This window comes from Chelonoidis abingdonii, chromosome 1 (assembly GCF_003597395.2).
Source record: "Chelonoidis abingdonii isolate Lonesome George chromosome 1, CheloAbing_2.0, whole genome shotgun sequence".
Classification (NCBI taxonomy): Eukaryota; Metazoa; Chordata; order Testudines; family Testudinidae; genus Chelonoidis; species Chelonoidis abingdonii.
The window spans coordinates 239,418,232-239,434,175 of record NC_133769.1 but is presented as its reverse complement, the minus strand read 5'-3'; the positions used below and the strand labels follow the sequence as shown (position 1 = coordinate 239,434,175).

At 41.1% G+C, this 15,944-nt stretch overlaps 1 protein-coding gene across 1 annotated transcript in view; it reads right to left on the bottom strand.

The window, feature by feature from the left end:
* PUDP (pseudouridine 5'-phosphatase) overlaps positions 1-15,944 on the bottom strand; it is a 154,604-nt gene that overhangs the window by 104,134 nt on the left and 34,526 nt on the right. Inside the window, exon 2 of the mRNA XM_032790061.2 lies at positions 744-962. Within this exon, the coding sequence (XP_032645952.1) occupies positions 744-962 (219 nt within the window). The remainder of the gene's footprint in view (positions 1-743; positions 963-15,944) is intronic.

The window sequence follows — 15,944 nt, the reverse complement described above, 5'->3', positions numbered from 1 at the left end:
AATTCGCCTTCTATCTAGTACTTACTATTTAGAACATGAGAGACTGTTTTAGAAAGATTGGAGAAACCTGGTTGCATGTCTGGCTCTTCTTAATCCCAAGAGAGAACAAAGAACAACCCAAAAAGCACAAACAAAGACTTCCCTCCACCAAGATTTGAAAGTATCTTGTTCCCCGATTGGTCCTTTGGTCAGGTGTCAGCCAGGTTCACTGAGCTTGTTAACCCTTTACAGGTTAAAGAGACATTAACCCTTAACTATCTGTTTATGACACCCTCGGACTGGTGGCCAGGACCCGGGCAGTGGGAGTGACACTGAAAATCAGCTCACGTGCTGCCTTCGGCACGCGTGTCATAGGTTGCCTATCCCTGCACTAGAGTGTATACACATACACACCTTAAAAGAAACTTGTTGAATTACACCGCTGCTCTCAAATATTATAAAACGAAGACTAGATCATGCAACTTATAAACTTCATGCATATTTATCCTGTCCATGTGTTTTCCTGTTCTTTAAAACATGTATTAAGAGCAGCTGTTCCATAAGTGTTTATCAAAAAGCTCTCAGCATCCTCAGTACCTTTCTACCAAGTAAACAGGCAATTTTTAGAAAACCTGTCAAGCCAACAGTGAGGAAATCAGGTCTGTGAGAGAAGGTGCTTTGTGAAAGGAGGTTTTAGAACTATACAATAGTCACAATGTTTAAATAATTTCATATGCAGTTATTTAAATATTGAAGAGACACACCTGGCATCAATGCAGCATTAGGAAATATTTTTTCCTGCTTCATTTTACTTTCATGCAGTAGCTCCTCTTTGGTCATTGGAAGTTCAAGTACATCTCGAATAATCTGTGCTCCCTCCAATGCTTTTTTACCCATGACTAATGATTTCAAATCCCAGGTATACGCCTTTCCAAAGCGTTCACATATTTCTTGAAAAACCACAGTATAAAGATGCTCAGTATCTGCAAAAAAAGAGAAAGAAAAGGCATTTGTAATAGGCCAGAATCGGTACCAAACTTTTATGTCAAGAACACCCAAACTTTGCCTACTTGGAAGGTCACACTGGCAATTTGCCAGGTGCCACAAGGGTATACCTAAATGGAACTCATCACAGCTATCCTTATATTTAATACAGAAGTGAACCAGACTGATGAGATCCACATAGTTCACCAAGTATCAGGTATTCTTACTGGTCAAAGGCAACACTTCTATGTTATAGGAAAATGCCGTGGGCCATGATAAAGAACTATATTGACCTGCAATTTCACTGTCTCTATCCCGCCTGGGCTACTACACAGTAAATGTAAGAAAAGCAATCTTAATTAAGATATCATATTTATTCTTCAACTGAGGGCTTCTCTATACTATCTCCTACGTCATTGTAAATTACGTTGCTCAAAGGTGTGAAAAAGTCACCCCACTGAGTGACGTAAGTTATATCGACTTAAAGTGGTGTCCATACTGCGCTATGTCAGCGGGAGATGCTCTCCCGCTGACCAAGCTTCTGCCTTTCGTTGAGGTGGAGTTTTATGCTGATGGGAGAGGGCTCTCCCATTGGCATAGCACATCTTCACCAGATGCACTACAGTGGTGCAGCTGTGCTGATATTGTGTGGTAGTGTAGACTACCCCTGGGAAAGAAAAACAGAGAAGGAAATCTGGTACTTGAGGGATGTCACAGAATCATAGAAGATTAGGATTGGAAAACACCTCAGGAGGTCATCTAGTCCAATCCCCTGCTCAAAGCAGGACCAGCACCAACTAAATCAACCCAGCCAGGGCTCTGTCAAACTGGGCCTTAAAAACCTCTAAGGATGGAGATTTCACCACCTCCCCAGGTAACCCATTCCAGTGCTTCACCACCCGCTTAGTCAAAATTACATATTCAATTTAAATTACAACAAGTAATTTATTTTAAAAGTTATTTTAACATCAGCTGCGGAGTTGCATCAAAAGATACCAAAGTCATTATTACAGTGCTGCTGGCATGACTACATTTATACATTTATATCTGACTGTGTTTCCACTACAGCCCACCCTCCCATCTCTTCTTGTTTCCAGGGGTTAATGGTAAGAGGTCACTTCAGGTAGTATCTTGGCATATAAAAACTCAGCCTCAGGACAAAGCTTTTATTTTTAAATATGATTAGTTTAAAAAAAAAATACCCACTGTCCCCTGCCAAAAACAGAACTTTTCCGAGGTTTGGAAAAGTGAAGGTTGATAATATTAGATCTAGTCAAAAAGAATGTGACTAGTAATATCTCCATTATTTTAGTTCCCACCTCTTCAGCAGAGATTATAAACTGTACCTTTATGAGTAGTCTCTCTTAAACACTATAAGTTGCTTTCCTACCTTGTTCTCATTTTTCTCTCTCATACATTCCCTTGCCTAGAAACCTTTCACCTCCTTTTAATTTAGTCAAAGGCAATAGTTAAATGAACAATTTCTCAGTATGTTTTTCAAACATTTCAGTACTTTCAATGTGAACAGACTACAGTCAACATCTGGCGAGAAAGTTGTAGACACATCTTTCAAATGCACTGAAAGAAATTATAGTGACTGTTTCCTCTTAATGGGGCAGTTGGCGTGTACTTAACAGAGAGACATTATGACAGTTTTCCACTTTTCTAAGATCTTGATTAAAATAAATTAACAAATAAGAGAGAGGCTAGAAAGATCCTTACACAGTACAGTACGTGCTTCAGCGTCAACTCAAACCTGCCTACTTTGAGTATGCGTTTCTCACTTGCAGTTTATTTAAAAGTTTCAGGATCTGTAGTTTAAGCTTGAACTTTCAGCACAAGAAATCCACCATACTAACATGCCGGAAGATTCTCTCTAGATGATATCTAGATTGGATTCTAATGAAAAACAGTTCCTATGCAATGTTACATTTATAAACTAGTTCCTTTTATTTTGGAAAATTATTTTTAATAGAAGAAAAATAAAACGTACAATGAGAATATGTTCCACTCACTGTCTTGCTAAGTAGCATAGAGAAAAGATGAATATTTCAGAAACTTTAAATTCTAAGCTTTGCCACTGCAATAGCTTAGAGAACAGACTATAGAGGTGTGAGCAAATGAAAGCAATACAGTCCCTGCCCTCTGCAGCAGTCTGGCGCACATACTCCTTTGCTGCTCAACTCCACTAGTTTGCTTTTCTTGAGACCAGCGGATGGTTCTAATTTGAGATCAATGAAAAACATATGGGATATTTCCTATCATCTCAGTAGGAACAAGTGAATATACAATGGAGCAGAAACAAAGGATTTTGCTGACCACTAAGTCACCTTGGTTTCAGCATTCTTTGTCAGTAATTAGAAGAGAACCTGAAGTTCAAAGGAGTTAGGTAAACGTCCATCTTAGTTTAAGGAGTCTAGAAGTCTAGCAGACAGATCAGAAAGTACCCCTCAGCCTACACAAATCTGTAACATTTGCTGAAGATGTTCCTTAAACAATTCAAATGTAGAGGGGGCAAAGAGTTAAGCACACTACTAATTTCATCATGGGTGGACCCCAAAGCAGACCAGTTATATCACAATACTGCTCCAGATCAGCACAAATTCAAGTGAGTTGTCACTGAAAGGTGTCCAGACTGATAGCCTGAGAAAGGAGAAAAAACCGTTCACTTGCCACTACCAGCTGGTGTTCTTAGCAAGTTGAGGTGAAGATGAATTGACAAGATAATGCTTAAGATATCACAGCTCTGTTTTTCATTTGTTTCTGATATGTTGAAAATTTAAAAAATAAAATAAAATTGAGATCAACTAGAAAAAAAAGAAACCTAAACCTTGATAAAATTGAAAATTAATTCCCATCCAGTTCAGCAATCTATGGAAAGCTAAATCAGGGAATTAAACAACAAAATTACAGAAGATTAAAACTCTCCTACACAGGTTCAAAATAAATAAGTTTTAAACTATCTATAGGTGAATATGCAACATTACAGGTAAAGATCCCCAAATTAAAACCCCCCCACAATTTTTTAACATATAACAGCTGTGAACTGCTGTTTTTCATTCTACAGAAAAAGTTAATACCGTCCAGATTGCTGACTTAAAAACAGACAGTTCTGCATTGCTACAGTTTACAAACTGAACAGCATTTCATAGAAAACTCTGCACACACACTTTACAAAATACCTGTTAATAATTGCATACAATTACTATTTCAATATGATGGTACCTAAGACTCCAAACAAGAATCAGGGCCCCTGATGTGCTAGGAACAGAACAAACAAGTAACAAATAAGATGATCCCTACCCTCATACACCAGTTCAGCAAGGTGTGTGTCTATTTTACGCACCTAAATAGTCCCCCTGATTTCAATGAACCAACTCTCATACTTAAACAGTTAGGCCTAAGTACCTTGCTGAATTAGAGTCCCACATTGCCTCCTTCTCTTCCTTTTGTCATTAAAATAGTTGACAATAAGAATTTGCTTATGAAGATTATGATCTCTGTTCCAAAGAGATTATATCACTTCTTACAGTCCACTTGAATTTATAAAACGTGGAAATTGGACAAATGGCTAAAATGGAAATTCTAAAAATCCCTAGTTTCTTATATCATGACTTCAAGTAAAATTATGAATTTATGAATTCGTAAGAAACAAAAAGGTTTTCAATCTGATATTTTCATTATTAAAGAATGAAGAACCCTTGTGGTCCTCCTGTGTCCATAGCTGCAATTTAGAAGTTGTGGAAGCTTTACTCCCCTGGGCAAACCTGTAGGACTATAGCACAATTAATAAAGTAACTGAAATAACTCTGACTTAATCTTCAGTCAGAATCTGGGGCAACATCTAATTAAAAATAAATAAAATAAAATTCCCAGTGCCTATAAGGCCTATATTTTTGTGTTAAAAAAAGAATAGAGCCAATCGTGAGTGTGTGTGTGGTGTCACAAACACACAGGATTAGTTCCATGTTTTTTTAAATACAAAAACATGTGGAAACTTCCCCTTGGAACGCTGCAACATCAGCTAGCTATCCAACAGTAACAGTACTCTTAGCTTTGTTATTTTGTTATCCATGCTGACATGGGAGTATCTCAAAAAAAGTGCTGAACATACTACAGCCAGGTAAGTTTTTGTTCCATTACAAGCAGTAGGATGGGGGGATATGCATAGCCAGCTAAATGGCAAGACACTATGAGTATGGAAATTAATTGTATTTTCAAGCTACTATATACAAACAATGGAAAGTAAAATAGTCTATATAAAAACTAAGGTGTGATTGTTAAAGGCACGAAGGGAGAGCTTAACTCCCATTGAAAGGCAAGAGGAGTTGTGTGCCTAGCTCCCCTTTATACCTTTGAAAATCCCCCGTGCTAATTGTGTCCTTCTAAATTTCGTCCCATCTCATATCATTTACGTAGATGTAGTCAACATGGCGTACTGCCCACCAACTTCATTTCACTGGGATGAGTGATTTTATTCCCTAGCCACACAGACATTCAATAGTCATTTTTATGGTGATCCTTCTTGTATAGAAAGAAGAAAGGCTACACCATTGTTGTTGCTTACATTGTGTAAAAGCCAGTTACAATAAATACAGATAAAGTGACAAGAATTATAGAGGTGTTGGATTGCTCTATTTGTGATCCAGCAGAAAAATATGCTGAAGCATACCAGGAAAGCCTGGAGGTAACTTGCATCACAGTACACTGTAAAACATGATTGTTTATAATCTGTCGAAATCACCAAAGAGAATCTGAATTAAAAGAACAGATCTAGCCAGGTTAGGGTTGTGTACTGTGCTCATCACTGTAATATCTAAGCATCTCCTCTTTACCAACTGCCTGTAATCCAGGAAGATACTTGAAGATGGCAAAATGTAACTTATTAATGACTAAAGCAGGGGTCAGTAACCTCTAGCACGCAGCTCGCCAGGGTAAGCACCCTGGCGGGCCGGGCCAGTTTGTTTATCTGCCACGTCGGCAGGTTCGGTGGACCACGGCTCCCACTGGCAGCAGTTCGCCGTCCCACGCCAATGGGGGCGGCGGGAAGCGGCGAGGGCCTACGGATGTGCTGGCCGCGGCTTCCCACCTCCCACATTGGCCTGAAAAAGCGAACCGTGGCCAGTGGGAGCCGTGGTCCACCAAACCTGCCGACGCGGCAGATAAACAAACTGGCCCGGCCCGCCAAGGTGTTTACCCTCGCGAGCTGCGTGCCACAGGTTGCCGACCCCTGGAATAAAGCTTGGATCTAAGTTTTTTTGCCTGTTTTATTAATTTATTACAACACATTTTAAGTTAATCTACAGTTTATCAAGAAGATTAATAAGCATGCCAGCTTCCTTCAGCTATAGATAAGGCTATGATTTAGTCATGGGTATTTTTTAGTAAAAGTCATGGACAGGTCACAGGCAATACACAAAAATTCACGGCCCATGCCCTGTCCATGACTTAAACTATACAGACCCCTGACTAAATATTAAACGGGTCACTGCTGGGGGGTGCAAGGACTGCTGTTGGTTCAGGACACATCTGCAGAGGCCGCTGCTAGGGGGGAAATCAAGGGGCTGCTGCTGGGAGGCAGCTGGTCCAGGGGGCTGCTGTTGGGGGGAAGGGGCAGCTGCTTGGACGGCCCTAGGGGTCAGTCACACCGGCCCCTGCAGAAGTCACAGAGATCACAAAAAGTCATGGAATCTGTGACTTCTGTGACCTCCATGACAAACACAGAGCCCTAGCTATAGGTCAGGGATCAGCAACCTTTGGCATGCGACCCATCAGGGAAATCCACTGACGGGCCAGGATGGTTTGTTTACCTGCAGGTTTGGCCAATTGCAGCTCCCACTGGCTGCAGTTAGTGTTATAAAGGGCGAACAATTTATGAGTTTAGCCTGTATAAGCTTTATACAGGGTAAAATGGATTTGGATCCCTTTGGGAGCTGGGTACCTGAGTGTTGGAGACAGGAACACTTCTTAAGCTGTTTTTAGTTTAGCCTGCAGCTTTTGAGGGATGTGGTTCAGACCTGAAGCTGTGTTTGTAGCAGGCAAGTGTGTCTGGCACAACCAGGCAGGGTTCTGAAGTCCCACGCTGCCAGGGAAAACAGGCTCAGAAGTAGCCTCAGCACATTAGTTGGCAGTTCCCAAGGGAGTTTCTGTGACCCAACCCGTCACAGAGAGGCCTGGCCAAAGAGAGGCAGAGGGCCTGAGTGGAGAGACAGGGCTTGGCTCGGTATACAGGTTGGGCTACATAACCTACTTCTGGAGGAATTCTGCGCCACTGCACAAGTGCAGAATTTATGTCCCTCACACATTTCTTTGCTTTCCTGCAGAGAATTATGTTCTGAAGGGGAAGCAAAGGGAAGCCACAAGAGTGGTCATGTGACTCTTCCCAGTAATATGTTTCGGTGGCCCAGGGCAGCTGCCAGAGAGGTAAATCACTGTGGGGCAGGAGGTAAGGCTGGGGAAGACCCAGCTGGTGGCTCCTACCCTGTGCTGGGCTCAGCTGCTAGTCCTGGCCGTGCTGGGGAGGACAGGACTTCCTCTTCCCCTGCACAGCATCCAGGCCCAGGTCAGACCCACCATCAGACTTCTCCCTCAGCTGTAGAAAGTTCTGCAAAGCCCCCACCCCCCCGCCCCACTTCGTGCACTCTTCATTCCTCAGCTGCAGGGGGAGGGATCCCTGTACAGGGAACTGCTCCCCCATCTGCCCAACCCCCATGCATCCAGACCCTCTCAGACTCAGACCCTCTTGCCAAGCCTTACCCCCCACACTCAGACCCCCCTGCCGAGCCCCATGCTCCCTGCACCTGGACCACCCCAACGACACACCTGCACCCGGTTCCCCAGCCCACCAAGCCACAACCAGCTGCACCTGGATCTCCACCCCACTGAGCCCCACTCCCCCAGCATCTGGATCCCCCACTGAGTCCCCCACAGCCAGATACCCTGCTGATCTCTATACTCCTCCAACCCTTCCCCCTTCCCCCAGCTAAGCCCCAACCACCTTCACCAGGACCCCTCTGCAGAGTCCAATTATCACTGCACGCAGAACCCCCCCCAACTAGCCCTGTGCATTCAGACCCCACATGCTGCCCGCACCCAGATTGCCCCACCCAGAGCCCTCTCAACCCACACCTGGATCCCCTCACACTAAGCCCCTCCACACTTGGATCCTGACTTGCTAAGCCTGCCTGCCTACACCTGGTGTATCTGGCACAGATGGTCAGGGCCCTAGTGTGTTTCTGGGGCAGGCCCGGTCCTTGTGCTGTGTCAGGATTGAGTGCAGTCTCACCGCTGAATACATGTCCCGGGGGGAGCTGCACAGTGATCTCCCACCTCTGTGCAGCCAGTGGGCTGTGCTCCCCAATTGTATGCTGGAGACTCCACATTTATGTGACAAATAAAATTTTCAGACTTTTAAAATATTGTGTGTATAATCTTTATTTTTTTGGCACAGAATGCCCTCAGGAGTACTAACCAAGTAAGCATGCTACCCTCCAGTAAGTTGCTGCCTGTTATTTGAATTCACAGCAGAGGACACCAGACAGCATGGAGTTACTTTTTAAATGCTAACGGCATAACGAGACAGGAAGGGGAGAGTTAGCTGGAAATGCTCGCCAGGAGAGTGAGGGTGGAGAAGGAGAGAAATAGCAGTCATCTCTCTTGTGCTTAAAAGTTACTGTAATCACCTATAAATAAATAAATAAATAAATAAACAAACAAACAAACAAACAAACAAACTGTTAAGATTTTGGAACACAGATCATGCCTGCGATTTCTGTCCCTGCCCTGTTATCAATGACACACTTCCAACATTTCACAGCATTATACCCATTTTACTATAACAAAGTCAGCAAGATGGGTGGGAGAGTTGGACTAATCAGAAATCACATAGTAATCTTTACTTTTAGCTAGCCACAGTAGCACCTCAAATGGAAACCTTCATGCAAACTACCACTGCCTAAATGACCACTAACTCCTTCAAAAACATTTATCTTTCTTTTAAAAAAAACTAGGAAATTCACTGACAGAAAACTTGAGTTAAAGAAGAGTTAAGGCTAGCTGGTGGTATCCTATGCCTTTTACAAAATCAAGTTCAGCAAAACTCAATCAATTGCTCTAACCCTTCCTACTCTTGCTGTAAATTTCACTGTCAGTCAGCTGTCCTCACACAATACAGTGAACAACTAACAGCATTATTTCAAGAGGAGCCACAAATTAAAACGGTAAAGAAACATTCATGAGTTGGAGGAAATTCCTTCTGAGTTAACTTTATTGTTGGGATTTATGTTTTTTCTTATAAAAACTTATCAATTCATTATAAAGCTTGTTTTATTAAGTACACAGAGCTTGTGATGAGTGCATTTCAAATCAATTAATAAAATAAATTATTAATAATTCAAAATTATATTTGTATCTAGTAATTTATCTCATTATTGAAGAATCTGAGCTCCTTGCACATTTTAAAAGTTATACATGCTGGCCTTTTCTCCTCTCTGTCCCCATTGATGGAAAGCGTTTTTCTTTTTAGTTGGTGGAAAAGCTAGGTCAAAGAGGTAGACAGATTATGTTCTAGTGAAGTAGGGAAGGACAAGGAAGAGAGAGATTTAGGATAAATAAACTAAACAGTAATAAGTCACTAGGACCAAATGGTAGTCACAAAGAGTTCTGAAGGAATTCAAATATGAAATTGCAAAACGAGTCCAAAGAGACTGCTGAACTCGAATTAATATGCAAATTAGATACAATTAACTTAGGTTTAAACAGAGACTGGGAATGGTTGGGTCATTACACTAATTGACTCTATGTCTCCATGTTAAGTGCTCCTCACATCTTCTATGGGGCATCTTGCTTATCACTTCAAAGGTTTTTTTTCTCCTGCTGCTGATAGCTCATCTCAATTGATTGGCCTCTTAGTTGGTATGGGTACTTCCAACTTTTCATGTTCTCTGTATGTATAAATATTTTCTGTCTGTGTGTTCCATTCTATGCATCCGAAGAAGTGATCTGTAGCCCACGAAAGCTTATGCTGAAATAAATTTGTTAGTCTCTAAGGTGCCACAAGTACTCCTGTTCTAACTGTGGTATGTAACCTATCCTTAAATCAGCCTCTGAACCAGATGACTGGCAGATAGCTAATGTGATGTCTATTTTTAAAAAAGGCTTCAGAGATAATCTTGGAAATTATAGGCCTGTAAGACTAACTTATGTACCAGACCAACTGGTTGAAACTACAGTAAAGAACAGCATATGAACAGATGAACAAAAAATGTTGGGGAAGAGTCAATACAGCTTTTGTAAAGTGCATTCATGCTTTATCAATCTATTAGAATTCTTTCATGGGATAAACAGACATGTGGACAAAGGTGAGGCAGTGGATACAGTATACTTGGACTTTCAGAAAACTTTGGACAAGCTCCCTCACCAAAGGTTCTTAAGCAAAGTAAACAGTCATGAGATAAGAGGGAGGGTCCTCTCACTGATCGGCGACTGGTTAAAATATAGGAAATAAAGGGTAGGAATAAATTATCAATTTTCGAAATAGAGAGAGGTAAGTAATGGCGTACCTGAGGATCTGTACTAGAACCTGTGCTGTTCAATATGTTCATAAATGATCTGGAAAAATGGGTAAATAGTGAGGTGGCAAAGTTTGCAGATAACACAAAATTACTCATGATAGGTAAGGCTAAATCTGACTGCAAAGAGTCACAAAAACAATCTCACAAATTTGAGAGACTGGCAACAAATTGGCAGATGAAATTAATTGTTCATAAATACAAAGTAATGCACATTGGAAAACATAATCCCAACTATACACACCCAATGATGGGGTCTAAATGAGCTGTTACCACTCAAGAATATATCTTGGAGTCATTGTGGACAGTTCTTTGAAAACATCTACTCAGTGTGCAGCAGAAGGCAAAAAAGCTAACAAAATGGATAGACAATACAGAAAATATCATAATGCCACTACAGAAATTCATGATATGTGAATACTTTGAATACTGCATGCAGTTCTGGTTGCCCCATCTCAAATATAAATATATATACACACCCACCCACCCACACAAGTACTGACAACAGCAACAACATTTAGGGGTATGCAACAACTGCCATTTCATAGATTCAAGGGCTGGAAGGGACCTCGAGAGGTCATCAAGTCCAGTCCCTTGCCCTCATGGCAGGACTATATACTGTCTAGACCATCCCTGATAGACATTTATCTAATCTACTCTTAAATATCTTCAGAGATGGAGATTCCACAATCTCCCTTGGTAGTTTATTCCAGTGTTTAACCATCCTGACAATTAGGAACTTCTTCCTAATGTCCAACCTAAACCTCCCTTGCTGCAGTTTAAGCCCATTGCTTCTTGTTCTATCATTAGAGGATAAGGTGAACAAGTTTTCTCCCTCCTCCTTATGATGCCCTTTTAGATACCTGAAAATTGCTATCATGTCCCCTCTCAGTCTTCTCTTTTCCAAACTAACACAACCCAATTTCCTTCATTCCTTCTTTATAGGTCATGTTTCTCTAGACTTTTATCATTCTGTTGCTCTGTCTCTGGACCCTCTCCAATTCTCCACATCATTCTTGAAATGTGGTGCCAAAATGGACACAACTCAGCTGAGACCTAAACCAGCGCAGAGTAGAGTGGAAGAATCACTTTTCGTGTTCTTGCTTACAAACACACCTGTTAATTGCACCCAGAATCTTGTTTGCTTTTTTTGCAAGCAGACCACATTGTTGACTGATATTTAGCTTGTGACCATCTATAACCCCTAGATCCATTTCTGCACGTTACTCCTTCCTAGACAGTCTCTTCCCATTCTGTATGTGTGAAACTGATTGTTCCTTCCTAAGTGGAGCACTTTGCATTTGTCTTTAATAAACTTCATCCTGTTTACCTCAGACCATTTCTCCAATTTGTCCAGATCGTTTTGAATTACGACCCTATCCTCCAAAGCAGTTGCAATCCCTCCCAGTTTGGTATCATCTGCAAACTTTATAAGCATATTTTCTATAGCCAGTACCTAAGTCGTTGATGAAGATATTGAACAGAGCTGGTCCCAAAACAGACCCCTGCGGAACCCCACTTCTTATACCTTTCCAGCAGGATTGGGAACCATTAATAACTTTTTTGAGAAGAGATTAAAAAGACAGAGACTGTACAGCTCAGAAAAGAGACAACTGAGAGGTGTTATGATAGAGGTCTATAAAATCATGAATGGTGTGAATAAGGAAGTATTATTTACCTCTTCACATAAAACAAGAACCAGGGGTAACCCAGTTAAATGAATAGGCAGCAGGTTTAAAACAAACATGAGGAAGTACTTCTTCACAAAATGTACAGTCAACCTGTGGAACTCATTCTCAGGGGATGTTGTGAAGGCCAAAAGTATAACTGGGTTCCAAAAAGAATCAGATACGTTCATGGAGGATATGTCCATCAATAGCTATTAGTGAAGATGGTCAGGTACACAATCCCATGTTCTAGGTGTCCTTAAACCTCTGACAGCTGGTACTAGATGGGGATGGATCACTCAACAAACTACCCTGTTCTGTCTTTCCCCCTCTGAAATATCTGGCACCAGATCCTGTCAGAAAACAGGATAGTACTCAAGATGGACTATTGGTCTGACTCAGTACAGTTATTCTGATGTTCTTAGGATGATCTCTTTTACCACAGAGTTCTACAGTGCAGGACCTTCTATAAAGATAGTGAAATTTATGAGGAACAGAATTATGAAGCTGATAGTTCATTTGTTACAGAGGAATACAGCTGAGATCATTAATCACAATCATGGAGAGTAGCTTGAACTAATTTAAGGGAAGGCTTTGAACACTAAGCCAAATTTGATTTTGACTTGGCATTTACTGAGGAGCTGGTGCGGTGGGGAAATGGATAAACAGAAGAAATAGACATCATCGGAGAATTGGTAAAATGCTTTACGAAGTTGTGTACGACTATCACCATTTTACAGATGAGGCAACAGACACAGTAAAAGAACACATCATCTATGCTGTTCCAGTGCTAGGCCTCTCTTGAGCACTGGAAACTATATCAGATTTTGTGATTGATCTTTAATATGGTCAAATGGACATTAGGATTTAGTACAAGATCACCACATTGACAGCTGCCTGTGACCCATATACGATCTGAAATTACCGTAATACTCTGATATTTCCTGGATAGAAATTCTTCAGAACAGGCCTTCCTCTAGTATTTTGACACATCTGTTTCTGGACCCATTTTTCTATTATAAACAATGGAGGTAGTAAAACTAAATTTCTGCACCAGAACCCTGGAGTCTGCCCAATATACAGCCTTTGCACTATCACATACTAGGAACTGTGTACCACTCCTTGTGAATACCAGAGCCATTGAACCTATTTAGATGAGCTTCACTTATCAACCTGCCAAACAACAGTGATCCAGGTGTGCATGTGTGCTCCAGAACCCCTCAGTATTGTTCTGCCTGTCTAAAATCTAATCCAGACAGATGGAGAACAAAGCAAAATGAGTGTGGTTCTATGGAAAGCGCCAGGCGTTGCTAAGGAATATCTTCTCATTTCACTGATAACATTTTATCTGAAAATTCCCCTTCTAGTATCTGCACCAGCCTTTTTGGGGAAAGCTCTTGCTTCTTTATCAGCAGTGCAACTCTGCTCGGGTAGAAATGGCAGAAGTGTTAGTGTAGACAGCACCAGTGTTTTTCCTGTCACATCTTTAAAACCTAAGAACAATGCTAGAGGACACAGGAGTTTAAAAAAACACCAGTGAACTGCACAGACAACAATGAAATTGTGTGAAAACCACTGAACATGCAGCCAAGGACTCTGCTAAGGAGCAGCAACCCCAGAAGAGGACAGAGGAGAGTTTAGTTAAGGAAAGTCAAAATGTTGCCCTTCCAGAAAGGGTATGTATTCAGCTCCAATACTGAGAAAGTAGGGTTGATTTAATCACACATACCATGGTAGGCTTCTAAGTCATCATATTATGGAAGCAAGTCACTGAAGCAGCCACAAGTGTTTTGCAGATAGAGCACTGTACTTACACATTCCCCATTCTTTTCTGTCCTCTCTTTTCTTCTGTGTGGATTTGTCATGTCTGTCCTAAAAGCAGATGCCACAGCACCCTGAGGCATTCTGGCACTTGAACCTCCTACTTGGTCACAACATGGCTGATTATAAATCCATTTAGATTTGGCCCTAATATGACATACAATCTATGAACAGAGATCACTTTTCCCTTGGACTTCTTCCAAAATACTATGAACAATCTAGATGACTTTCTAAAGGAGACTCTAGGTATTAAACAACAGTGTTTTTCATATGCAGATTTTGAAGGCTGGCCTCACTAGATATACCATACTGATGAAGGAAGAAGAGCAAAAGGGTAATTGTCTGACTGATTTGCAATTCTGACACTACCTTGGGGGTCCAACTTGATTATACCATCATTATAAAAATGGATACAGAGGATGGACTATCATTTTGACATTATGAAAAAGACTTTAAATGCTGGATAGTCCATGTGTTACAGCAATCAGCACAATATAAGAATTTAAAGAGAATAACAAAGTGCATGCTGTGCAAAGTATGGTCTGATTTCCACAACAGCAAGGGAGTTTAAGAAACAAGTCAATTTCTCTACTGTATCAGTGTTAAGCAGTCGTTGCCAGCCCTCACAATTTTACAAATCTTGTGATATTTTCAACTTTTTAAATAAAGCTCCTGCTGCTGGAATCAAGAGTTTGCATGAAAATTCCAGCTTTCATTAAAAAAAGTTTCTAGTACTCATGGTTGTGGAGAAATACTTGAAAACATGAAGAAGTGCACCCTAAAGGCTCAAAGACCAGAAAAAAAAATACATTTTATTATTTTTAAATTCTTGTGATTTTTGAACTCCTGGGGTAGGCAATGGTGAAGTCTCCCACTAGGCAACTTACCTGTGTTATTATTAGGGCATATAATAAAAACTCGAGATTGTTTTACCAAGAGAGATCTGTTAAAAAGCCATCTATATAGTTTTCATGCAGATACCAAGAGATTGTTCCAGCATGGAAATTAGCAGAATTTCATTCATAAAAATTGACACTTCTGCTGATGTCACATCACATCTGTCAGCTATACAGAAATAACAGTCAAATTCACACAGTTTGACAAGGAAAAGCAGACAATCAGAACTGGGGGGCCTTTTTGAGTACAGAATGTGGTAGAGGCTGTTTGTCCAATTAAAAGAAAATGCAGACGTCAGTGCACCTGACTGAGGACAGGCAGTCCCCAGATATGGTTCTTGGCTGATACCTTGCAACCAGAGCAGCTTCTCAAGCTGTCATCTCAGCAATCTAACAAAACAAACAAAAAGCAGAGTAAACCCCCTAAGAAGCTACCAAACAACTACTAAGAGCTGTCATTACAAGACAGCTAATTGTAAAGATAGAATGCAACACATCCAGAAGCATGGAAAAAATTGTGGAAAGGATGGTTTCACAACTCATGAAGCAGGACAAAAGGGAAGAACAGAGGGAGTCTGAGTGTGGGCTTTTTATATCCTTTACTTGAAAAGGACTTTTAGAGCCTTAGACAACTAACCTCTGGTTCTGGATGAGTTCTTATTTTTTCACAGTTCATCCAGTCCTTGACCATAAAAGGAAACAGAGCACTAACGTAAAAGCATATGACAGGAGTAATGTGATGGCTGAGGAGAGAACAAGGTCAACTGTTTAGTACAATACCTGCATGAGGAAATAAGGAAACAGATCAATAGAGCCAGACAGAAGCCTCCTACTGCAAGACAAATCCAAGAAAGAAACCAGCAGAACTCCACTGGTCATCACATACAGTCCCCAGCTAGAACCTCTCCAACGGATCATCAGGCATCTACAATCCATCCTGGATGATGATCCCATACTTTCACAGGCCTTGGGTGGCAGGCCAGTCCTCGCTCACAGACAACCTGCTAACCTGAAACATATTCTCACCA